This window comes from Pipistrellus hanaki, assembly GCF_964339955.1.
Source record: "Pipistrellus hanaki genome assembly, chromosome: 13".
Classification (NCBI taxonomy): Eukaryota; Metazoa; Chordata; class Mammalia; order Chiroptera; family Vespertilionidae; genus Pipistrellus; species Pipistrellus hanaki.
In genome coordinates this window covers 26407330-26419490 of record NC_140515.1, presented here as the reverse complement: position 1 = coordinate 26419490, position 12161 = coordinate 26407330, and the positions used below count along the sequence as shown (strand labels likewise).

At 46.8% G+C, this 12161-nt stretch overlaps 1 protein-coding gene and 1 long non-coding RNA gene across 11 annotated transcripts in view; one reads left to right on the top strand and one right to left on the bottom strand.

The window, feature by feature from the left end:
• Positions 1-12161, top strand: part of SRGAP3 (SLIT-ROBO Rho GTPase activating protein 3) — a 219584-nt gene that overhangs the window by 122570 nt on the left and 84853 nt on the right. For all 10 annotated transcript variants that reach the window (XR_014796611.1, XR_014796612.1, XM_084901918.1 and 7 more), the window contains exon 3: positions 8529-8691. Coding sequence is in view for 8 of the 10 variants with exons in the window: in XM_084901918.1 (XP_084758044.1) it covers positions 8529-8691 (163 nt within the window). In the remaining 2 variants the exon portion in view is untranslated. The remainder of the gene's footprint in view (positions 1-8528; positions 8692-12161) is intronic.
• LOC311631662 overlaps positions 1-12161 on the bottom strand; it is a 263842-nt gene that overhangs the window by 221564 nt on the left and 30117 nt on the right. The window lies entirely within an intron of this gene.

Sequence of the window (12161 nt, the reverse complement as noted above, 5' to 3'; positions counted from 1 at the left end):
CTAAGAATCCTATTGGCACTGAAGGCCATCATCCCACCTGACAGGCAAGGGACCTGAAGGCCAACCAGGGTGAGCCTGGCTTAAGGTCCTCATCTCCTGGCCAAGGAGCCATGGGTCAGGGCCCTTCCTCTGCCTAATATTGTTCATACCAGGTGATGCACCCATTTTGTAGGAGGATAAACAAAGGCAAAAGGGACTTTGGAGGGAAAGAGAAGAAGAGATTGGCCAGGCATTGCCTGTAGACAGGGATTTTCATTCTGGTACCAAGAATATATTCAGCAAGTTCAAGGGGAGCTCAGAGATAAAACACCAGACCCAATGTGCCATCACTTTGAGGTGTGAGGAACAAATGAGTGAGGGGATAATTCTGCCCCAGGGTGGAGGGGGAGTTACAGTACCATTTGCACTGGGCCTTTCAAAACATGTAAGTGTTTGTAGAGGGGAAGGTAGTAATGGGAAGAAGAAAACCAATACTCGTAGTAGAGAACTTACCACGGGCCATACATTTACATTATACAACAGTCATTGGATTTTCCCAACAACCTAGTGAGGTGCTGGTGGTAATACTAGTGATGATAATAGTAATTATTATTATATGCTGGATTTGATGCTAATAGCATCCCATGAATTACCTCATTTAATTCTTAAAGTGCCACTGTGAAGTAAGTGCTAACAACCCATTTTATAGATAAGGAAAGAAAAGGTTTAACTACCCAAGTTTACCCAACTGCAGAGGGACAGAGACTCCATAGCACCCCAGCCTGGTAAGCAGAACCCACTTGGATGTAGGCCTTCCCTTTCTGAATTACTCTGTCTCAGGGCTGGCATCAGCCAAAAGCAGTTTCTAAGTCAGTAGATTTCAACTGGCATGAAGAGGCTCCCTTGCCTGGAAGCCTCAGGCCTGCTGTCGCCCATGTGACTTGACTGCAGAGCCCTACATCAAACTCCCCCCTCACTTGGGCGGCAGCTCCGCTTCCCACCTGGCTTTCCTGCCCCTATGATCACATCGCTGGCCCACTTAACACCTTCATTCAGCCTTGAACTATGAGGCTCTTCGTGATCCAGCACAGCTAGCTGCCTCTGCTTCCACTGTGCCCTGCTTCACACCTGTCCTACTCAGATAACCTGGGAACAACCCGTGTCTTACAACAGCCTCACAGCCAGATTTTCCTCCGATTGCAATATGCTCTTATCTCTCTTTGCCTTTCCACCTAGAAAACTCTTGTAAGTACTTTAAGGCCCAGTGCAGATGTTTCTGTGACTCTCCCTCTACCTTGAGGCAAAATTAACCACCCCCTCACTCCTTTGGGATCTGGTTCTTCACAGAGCATAACATAGTAGGCATCTATTACTCTTCCCCACAGCCTATCTCCCCACTTCTTTTGATAACAACATCTAGGTTTTCCTCTGGGGAGTCATCCCTGAGCAATGGTGAGCCTGTGATCAGCAGTACATCATCTGCCACAGAGCTTTAATATAGGGAGATGCAATTCCAGGCCTTTTGGTGGAACAGCTGAGGAAAAGCTCTCTTCCTGTGGGGATTACTAGCAGTCGGGGTATTATTGGTCTGGAGAGGGCCTGCCTAAGAGTGAAGCTAACAGAAAGAGGAAAGCAGAACCAATAGATGGAGAGAACATGAGGTCTTGATGACGTCCCAGGATCCAGCTATATCTGAGGCCAATCACCTCCTATTTCTTAATATTTTTGATTAAAATTTTTGATCCTTTAAATTTCTCCTCTTCCCATTACTATCATTTTTGCTTAAACCAGTCTGATGTATTTCTGTTGCTTCAGCTAAAGTTTTTCTGACCAATAGCCATAATCCTAGGTTAGTGTTACTTTCATCTACTAGATTATGAGCCTTTTCAAGGCATATCCAATCATCTTTTTAATCCTCTGTGACTAGCATGGGAACTAGCACATAGCAGAAACAAAAAAAATATTACAAGAGTGAAGGAATGAATTGGATTCTGCTAAGAGCTATGGAAAAAAACAAGGAAGTAAAATATATTGTTTCTGCCTTCAAGGGGCTTATAGAAGTAATCAAGTAAAAATGAGGTCATTAGTGTGGGCTCTACTGCAACATGACTGATGTCCTTAAAAAAAGGGGTCATGCGGACATACACAAATGTACAGGGAGAATGCTATATGAACATAAACGCAGAGATCTGGGTGATGTGTCTACAAGCCAAGGAACACCACAGAAGCCAGGGAAAGGCCATAGAACAGTCCCCTTCATGTCCTCAGAAGGAACCATCCTGCCAACCATTTGATCTCAGACTTCTACCCTCCAGAACTGTGAGACAATACATGGCTGCTGTGTAAGCCACCCAGTTGTGACCCTTGTTACAACTGCCCTGCGTACAGCAGTACCAACCCAGGTGCTCATCCTGTCCTTCAAGGACCGGCTCCTACAACCTTTCGGGCTTACCTATCTCCAGCCCCCACCCTCCCCTCTGCCCTCAGGCCACACTTACCTCCTCTCAGTTCTGGAAGGTGCCCACTGTGGAGCTGGGAATGCTCTCCCTTATTTGTGTTGTGTTGAAACCTACCAACCTTCTTGTCCCAGCTCATCTTCTGGGCACTTTTCACCTATTCAGCCGACTGTGTGGCACCCAGTGGGGAACAGGACAGATGTAAGCCAGAGAGGAGTCAAAGACCAGAAACAAAGAGTGTATAGAACAAAGTTCAGGTGTGGTAGTGCTGTAACGACCATGAAATGGGGTGATGTGCTAGAGACTAGGGGGCCACTGGGGTCAGGGTAGGCCTTGACTAGAAACATCTCAGGAAGGTCTCAGTGACAAGAAGGACCAGCATGATGAACTGACACCCACCTCCACCTTCCCCAGGTACTCTCAAGGCATCATGCATTTTTCCTTCAAAGCCCCTACCACTGTTGCAATTTCCTACCTATTTATGTGACTATTTGATTGACATCGAGGCCCCCACTGTATTCTAAGCTCCCAGAACCAGGGAGTATTCTAATTTTGCTTACCACTGCCTGGCACAAAAGATGGCACTCAATACTTGCAGAATTGATTATTCCTGCTTCAAGATAGGATAATGAATTCCCTTTTCTGATTGGGGCAACTTAGGTAGCAAGAGGTTAACCACACCTTTTTTGGCCCTGGAAGTATATGAGGGAGTGCTTTTCAGAGACAGCTTTGATGGCAAACGCCCAAGCAAGTCCAATGGAAAGCCCAAGAATGTTCTGGAAGGGAGCAGGAAACCAGAGGCAGGGACTTGGTGTCTAGGGGACGGTGTCAGCTGCAGGAACTCGCTTCCCTTCCTGAGAGACTGCGATCCCAGGCCAGTAGATTTGGATCCATCTGCAGCGTTGGGCTCTGAAGGCCTGGAAATGGGTTCTGTTGGCTAAGCAGAATTTTCCAGCCCCCAGCTGAGAAGCTGGAGAAGCTGGCTCCCTGCTAATTTCATTTTCCTAGCTCACCAGCTTGGCAAGGCCTCACTCCTCTAGCTGCAGTCTCGTGGAGCTCAGACCCAGCTCTCCTAGCCAAAGAAAGAAAGCTGTGACTCACCAGAAAATTTCATTGCTATTTTCATATATATATATATATATATATATATATATATATATATATATATATATATATATATATGAAAGTTCTCACATTATGCCTTAGCTCAGCAGCTTCCACCTGCTGCATAGATGCTCACATGCTAGACTGGAAAAGTAGAAAGTTTGCTCAAGATGTGCCTTAGAAGAGAGAGCGCACGTCCAAATTCATTTTGACGTTCTCCAAAAGTGGGGCTACAGCAGGAAAAAATGGCTCTCAGGTCCAGGGGGTCTCACTTTCCAAAAGAACAAGTAACCTCCTGAAAAGGGAAGGACAGAACTGAAGGTCCCCAAAGGCTAGTGTCCGGCTCTGCCATCTGTGGCTTGGATGCTTCTTTCTGTGCTTCCCAAACAATCCATAAGACAACAGGATGGTGGTCAATGTGCTGGTGCTGTAGGTGCAAGCCCCTGCACCTGCTCCCTTCTGCGCCTTGCTTTCTGAGCTCCAGCCACACTGGCCTTTATTGGGTTCTTTGAACTCACTGAGTTTCCTGCCCCTCAGTGAGCCTTTGCGCATTCTGTTCCCTGAGCCCATGCTGCTGAACTTCTTCCCCTGCTCCCTCGAACTCTTTCTTCAGAGCCCAGCCAAAAGAACCCTTCCTCAGGGACACTTCAGTGACCCCTGAAGTCAGGTCAGGCCCCACATGTCATGGGTTCTCATGGCACCATGCTTTCCTCTCTAGTGCTTTCTGCAGCTTAATTTCACACACATTTGCTGAGATCCCTGAGGGTTATCACCTCCCTGACTAGACTGTGAGCTCCATGTTGGCTTCCATGTTTTTCTTTCTAGCCCAGGCATATCCGTCTGGATGTTGCATAAGCCCTATGGACTCGTCATGTTCAAATAAAACTCATCATCTTCCCTCCCGACCCCTCTGCTGACCTGCTTCTCCTCTTCTCAGTAAATGCCACTTCTCTCCCCAGGGCCAAGCCTGGGAAACTTGGGAGTGGGCTCTCTCCCAACTGCAACCCTGACCCCATTCAGTCCAGCCAGTTTACCACCTAAGAATTTCACAGACCCCTTGCGAACGCATCCTTCTCATGGTAGCCAGAATGAGAGTGAAAATTCAATTTTACTTTCTCACTCCCCTGCTCCAAATCCGGCTTCCCACCAACCTCAGAACAAAGCCCAAACACTCTAATGGGACTTAAAGGCCCTTGGCTATGTGCCCTCTGCTTAATTCTCCAACCTTGTTTATCACTCCCGTCCCCACCCCCACCCCAGAACACCATGTGAAGCCCCCTCAGCTATGTTCAAGTCACCAACATGCTCTCTCTAGCCTCCGCCGGGGCCTTTGTTTGTCACATTTCTTTACCCTGAAAGCTCTGCTCTATAAAACCATTGCAGCACTTACTTCTCATTCTAGAATCTGCTTCCTCCAGGAAGCTATCCATGCCTACCTCACCACCACCTCCTTTGCTCCACAGCCTCCTCATCACTGCATGAATGAGACTATATTATCGGCTTGTTTCCTTGCATGTTCTCTTCACTCGAGTGGAAGGCTTGTGGGATCAGGGTCTTGCCTGCTCTGGTGTCTGCTGCATCTACAGCAGCCAGTTGTGCCTGGCACATGTACACAGACAGACAGTGCATGACTGAAAGCTTGAATGAACCAGACCTTCAGTTTCCCAGCCGCTGCTTCTTTCTGTGCTTCCTAAACAATCCATATGACCAACAGGATGGTGACCAATGTATTAGTCCTGTAGGTGCAAGCCCCTGCACCTGCTCCATTCTGTGCCTTGCCTTCTGAGCGCCAGCCACACTGGCCTTTATCACTACATAGACAAGTCCTTGGTTGCTTTCAGTAGCTTTCTCCTCCTTGCCCCCACTCATTTTGCTTCCCCTGGTGATTACATCTAAGGCTGCATTGCTCCTGCCCACAGCTTCTCATAAGGAAAGTACTGTCTTTTCTGCTTTTTCTCTCAAAAATATCCCTGACCAGGTGGCCTAATTAATGGCCCCTGAACCATCCTAGAACTTCTGTACCCTTTAAAGATCTTTTTCCTCCCTCTACCCCCAAAACTCACCCTTTGGCTGTGACTTCCATAAATTTTACACATTTAATTCCCTGATGCTATTCAGTTCTCAAATCCCAGGCTGAGATAAGCCCCCAAAGTAATTTAGGTAACGGCTTAATTATCTCATCTCTCCTTTACTCTAATCTTTCCATTTCCATCACCACCTAGGAAGCAGTGAAAAATGGGATCTGTAAATAGGTTTCTACCCAAACCTATTTCTTCCCTTGCAGTTCTTATCTTAGTTCATGTCATCAGCATCCACCCAATCACCTGAGGTCTGAACCTCATGATCACCATCTACCCCTCCCTCATACCCCCTACTCGCTTTCCAGGATGAATCCAAGATCACCTGCTCTCCTATTGAGGAGTCTCTGAAGTTCAGCCTTCTCTGGCCACCTCCCAGGCCTTCATTATCTCTATTCCCTTGGACTAAGTTCACCTTCTGACTGGTCCTCTTGTTTCCAGCACCATGCCTATGCCCACACCCATCCACCTATCTACCATCTACTCATTTATTCACCCATTTACCCACCCATATACCTACCCACCCATCCACCCATCAACCCACTCACCCATCAACCCATCCACCCACCCACCTATTTATCCATCCATCCATCCATCCACCCACCCACCCACCCACCCATCTTTCTTCCTGAAATTCATTGCCCCCATAGCCTCCCATCAAGTCCTTACTCTGTCTCCCCAGCCAATCCTCTTCTATTGCATTCAGAATTCTTACTCTACTGAGTTACTTCTCTTTTTATCCATGGTTTCCTCTATCTATAATTCCAGCTTTCTGCCTCTCTATTTGGAAAACTCTTACCCATTCTTTTTTTAAATTTCTTTATTGATTAAGGTTGATTGATTACATATGTGTCCTTATTTCCTCATTTCCCTCCCTCCCCCAACTCATGCCCTCACCCCCCTGTTGTCTGTGTCCATTGGTTAGGCTTATATGCATGCATACAAGTCCTTTGGTTGGTTCCCCCTCCTTATCACCACCCTCCCCTACCTTCCCTCTGAGGTTTAATGGTCTGCTCGATGTTTCTGTGTCTCTGGATCTATTTTTGTTAATAAGTTTATGTTGTTCATTATATTCCACAAATGAGTGAGAGCATGTGATATTTATCTTTCTCTGACTGGTTTATTTCACTTAGCGTAATGCTCTCCAGTTCCATCCATGCTGCTGCAAATGTTAAGAATTCCTGGAGTTCTTACCACTGCAACTCTTACCATTCTTGAAGACCCAGCATGAATGAGACCTTTTATTGATCTCTCGTCCACAGTATCTCCTCTGTGTCAGGCACATTGCTGGGTGTGGTCACTAAAACAGAAACAATCTTTACTCTGAAATAATTTACAGGTGGGCTGGGAATGGAAACTCCTTAAGGTAGACTTTCTCATAAGTGTGCATCAGAATCACCTAGAGGACTGGTTAAAACACATATTCTGGGCCAATCTCAGGGTTTCTTATTAAGTGGTCTGGAATGGCCCTGCATTTCAATAAATTCCCAACTGCTGCGGCTGGTCCTGGGATCACACTTTGAGAACCTGTGTCTTGGAGTGTGGTCACAGGCGTGATCTCTGGTATCATTTAAACTGAGACCTAGAGGAAGAGAAGGAGCCATTCATGACAAGAGCAGGGGCTAACATATTCCAGATGGAGGGAGCAGTGTGAGTGAAGACCTCAGGTGGAAAGGAGCTCTGAAAGCCTGGAGAGCACGGGAGGGCGGCACCTTCTCCAACTTCTCACGCAGAATGAACGCTCTATCACCTTCCACTGTAACCAGTTAGGGATGACCAGGCCTGCGGGGGAGGGCAGTTAGAGGCAATCAGGCTGGCAGGAAAGCAGCTAGGCATCAATCAGGATGGCTGGGGAGTGGCTAGGGGGTGATCAGGCCGGCAGACAGAAGTGGTTAGGGGCAATCAGGAAGGCAGGCAGGCGAGCACTTGGGAGCCAGCAGTCCTGGGTTGTGAGAGGGATCCCAGATTGGAGAGAGGGTGCAGGCTGAGCTGAAGGACAAATATCCCCATGCAGGAATTTCATGCACCGGGCCTCTAATATCTCATATATATATATATATATATATATATATATATATATATATATATCCCCTTTACTAAGGCTAACAGAGGGGTCTTTGAGAGAAATATTCCTCCATTTCATTTTTTTTGGAAGCGTTCCCATTTCCCAAGCTCTGTGAAACAGTGGCATATAAACCTGTGGTTCTCAGACTTTAGTATGAATTAGCATTCCCTGTAGGGTTTGTTAAAACTCACATTGCTGGGCCTATCCTCAGAGTTTCTGATTCAGCAGGTCTAGAGTGGGGCTTGGGAATCTACATTTCTAACAAGACCCCAGGTGCTTCTGCTGTTGGTGGTCTGAGGACCACATTCTGAGAAACCCTGTTTTAGCATACTGCCCAGCCAGAAGATGCTAAGCATCTGTCCATCATTACAGGACAAAGATTTTCTTGTCTTATATGTACTTTACTCAAAGCAGCTTTCCTTAACCCCTACTCCCAAATACAGAAGAAGGAAAGGGGAAGTGTTCATATTTTGTTCTTTTAACTGCATAGTTCTAGAACTCAGACAAATATTTCAAACACAACTGTTTCATATTCCTTAGCCCTGGGGAGGGCAGCTTCTTCCCAGAAGGGAGAGATGCTTGTAGCAAATGCCATATGTAGCGGGAGAGTAGATGGGGTAGGGCTCAGAGATAAAGACCTGAGTTTTGGCCCCAGCACTGCTCTGTGACCTTGGGAGGATCACTCCAGCTTTCATAGTATCCGTTTCTCCACCTGTGAATGTGTTAGAATAAAACCGAGCTTGAAGGACCCCATGAGGGTCAGAGAGCCATGGCGAGTGACACTGCAGAACACTATCTGGATGACAGTTCCAACAAAGCCAACCTGAGCTGTCTTGGTTTCCACAGGAAGGACCAGTACCTCCTCTCACCCGTGAACTGCTGGTATCTGGTCCTGCATCAGACCAGGCGGGAGAGCCGAGACCATGCCACCCTCAATGACATCTTCATGAACAACGTCATCGTCCGCCTCTCACAGATCAGTGAGGATGTCATCAGACTCTTCAAAAAGGTGGGCAAGCAGGCCACATGACCTGCCTGGGTTTCTCCCCCAGGCTGGCCATGGTAACTGTGTGCTATCCAGGGTGGGGTGTGGTTTGGGGACATGAGACCAGGAGGGTAGTTGTGATGAGGGTGTAAGGGGTTGAGGGCTGGACTTGGCATCCCAGATCCTGAGTTTGAATCCTGGATATGAATGGTGGCTCAACCACTTCAGCAACCATCTCAGAAATAAAAACCTTTTCATGATAAAGTAAGTAATACACATTCATTGTAGGAAATATGGAAAAATGAACATGAGTACGAACAAAAATCAAAATCACCTGCAATGCTATCAGCAGTATTCACTTTGGGGTCATAGGTATTTCTACGAGTGCTCATACTTACAAATTTTCCAGTATACATATGCATTTCCCCCAATGAGGTCAGTCTACATATATGATTTTGCTATCTGCTTATGTCAACTAAAAATTATATAACACTTTATTACAGAATTTTCCCATGTCAATAAATGTATTTCTATAATATTTTGAATGATTAATAATATTTCATTATATAACGTACCCTAATTTATTTCACCAATCAGTGTCTTATTGTTGAACACTTAGATTATTCCATTCTTTTACTCTTCTAAACAATGCTTCTGTGAGCAATCTTGTATATAACCTTTGTCACCATTCACTGCTATTTCCTAGCATCAGTTTCTACAACGGGGATTTTGGGGTCCAAAGTTTACTCATTTTTAAGTCTTTTAACAGACTCCTCAATTGCTTTCAGAAAGGACTCACCCATGTTTATGGCCCAGAAGCCAAGTGGAAGGAGCAATTTATGCCCCAGGCTTCTGTATCCCAAGCCCCTTGCACAGTGCCAAGCAAGCACCAGCTGCTGTGTGAATGACTGTGGCACTGAACTTCAGTTTTCTCATTTGTGAAGTGGGCAAGTCATCTAGTCTTCATGAGCCTCATCCTCTCTGTCTTGCAAATGGGGTGGCGATCCACTACTTCCCAGTGGCAGTGTGAGGGTTAAGGGAAACAATGCATGTGAAGCGGGAAGGTGTTGAGAAGTGGTTCAGGGTGTATGTCTTTGGGCCCACAATTCTTGAAATTCCGGGGGTCATAATCCTGGTCCCATCATTAGCTTTCCACCCTTAGTCTGGGGTTTGTTCCTTATACTCTTTGTGCCTCCGTTTCCTCAGTTGTGAGGTAGGGATAGAATACCCCCTGGGCAAGTGGGAGGATTAAGAAGGTTTTTAATCCACGTGAAGCATGGAGAACAGCATCTGGCAGCTAAGTGCTCAGGAAAGCTGGCTGTCATTATAGGAATGTGAGAGACTCTTCCTACTAAAAAAAAGTCTAGCTCATCTGTTTTTGTGAGGTGCCAATTTTAGGGATTGGGTGACCTGGGATTGCTAGGAGCACAAGGAAGAGGACAAGCTGGTTTGAAATATAATAACCTCCCCATGGTCTGTATTGGGATTGTCCACTCTGAGGATGACTTCGGTAACAAAACTGTTATCACAGGCTGGTTCCCATCCTCCACACAGTGTGCTCTAGTGTCCTCCCGGGGCTCTGTTAACAAAACATAGTCTAACTTTAATATTTACATAAGCAAACATAATTAGAATGGTAAATACAGTACAATAAAAAAAAAAAAATTCCCACAGCGCTTTGCAGAGCCACACTGAAGTGATTCAGGTCACTTGGTCCCATCACAAGCCTCTGCCTGCTGCAATGTCACATCTTTTTTCCTGGGTGGGAGTGACTCAAAGAGAAAAGATCATCATGGCCTTTAGGAAATGAAGGTGCCCCCTCTACCCGCCCCCTGAGCTGAGCTGAGGGGACAAGTGAGATAAATCTTTTCAGTTCTCATTTAGTCTGACAGCAGCCTCACTTGTGATGGAGGTTAACAGGGTGGAAAATAATGAAAAAGTGTCTACAGCTGAGCTCCTGGCTGCCTTGTTACCAGGCCTGTGCCTGTGGAACAAAGGAAGCAACCCAGCCCCCGTGGGCCGGGAGAGAGATGGGGACAGGGCCTCCTCGCTGGCTGAGCTAGCACAGCACGGCCTCTTTGTGTCACATCAGTTATAGATAATCTCGGCACCGAGATGGCACTCCTTACATAATAATAGTTCCTGCAGGCCTCAAAATGACTGCAGGGCTGGTCTCTGGTCAGACTGGGGCATGGGCTCATCACTCCCCCATTTTTGTAGATGAGGAGGTAAAGCTTGAGAAGCTGCAGGGAGAACCCAGATTTAGTAACTTTGGGCCTGTTGTCATCACTGGCAGGAGGCAGCATGGCTGGGCTTTGCAGTCAGTCTCTCAGAAATGCCTCTCACTGACTTGTGACTCTGGGCAAGTCTCCCTGATAGCCAGGGCACACTCATGGTCCCTGCTGTTGTCCAGTGTATGACACCTACTTGGCTCCTTTATTTTGCATCCTGTCCCTTTATTGTTTGAGTCACCTGGAGGGCTTGTTAAACATGGATTGCTGGGCTCCACCTCCACAGTTTTAGATTCAGTAGGTCTGAGAGAAGCCTGAGAATCTGCATTTCTAGCAAGTTTCCAGGCCATGTGGGTGCTGCTGGTCTGGGGACCACACATGGAGAATGACTTACCTAGTCCAACCTCCTTGTTTGCCAGGTAAGGAAACTGAGGCTCCCCATTCCCCTCTGGTAAGCGCAGAATATGGCCCCAAGCACAGGTTTTGACTCCAGGTCTGGTACTGAACCCACTACCCGCTGAGGTGCACTATGGGAGGTCCATCTGCATCCTGATTGCTCTCCTTCCTGCCCCAACCATTTCTGAGAATGGGCGCTGAAGCCCATTTCATTTCCAACCTCAGCTTCCTTAACAATAGCCACCCATTATTCTATGCTCTGATGCCTGCAGAATTTAATTACTTGCCGGGCAGTGAAGTGAATTTGATTGTTGGAAGCTGTGGTGTTCTAGAGGAAGCCCTAATGAGGAAAGACTCTTAGCAGAGAAGAGGGGGCTTGTGGGGGGCTTGTGTTTGAAAGCAGCCATTCACTGTGTGGCAGTAAGGGCTTGGTCTTCAGTGAGCTTTTTCGTTCCCACCTTGAAGATGTCTGTCGCATTTCATAAATAAATCAGGGCTTTTGTGTGCAATAATTGCTTTGCTTTGTAACCAAGATCAAAAGCACCAATGGCCTTGGATTCAAAGCCAAATTTATTTTTTATCATTGCATTGAAGGAGAGAGTGAGGGTTTGCATCCTGGAGGGTCCAGCTATGAGGCCTGGGGGAGGGAGGCGGGGGAGAGAGAGAGAGAAAAAGAGAGAGAGAGAGAGAGAGAGAGAGAGAGAGAGAGAGAGAGAGAACACAAAGTGGGCAAACTGCCAAGGTATAAGGGCCTTCAGCCAGTCTCTACCATATCCCAGGGATATGAAGTCCTGAATGCTCACTCTGCTAGTACAGCCTGCTGAGCTGGTCACTATCAGGCATTCCCAACTCATTCAATGGACGTAT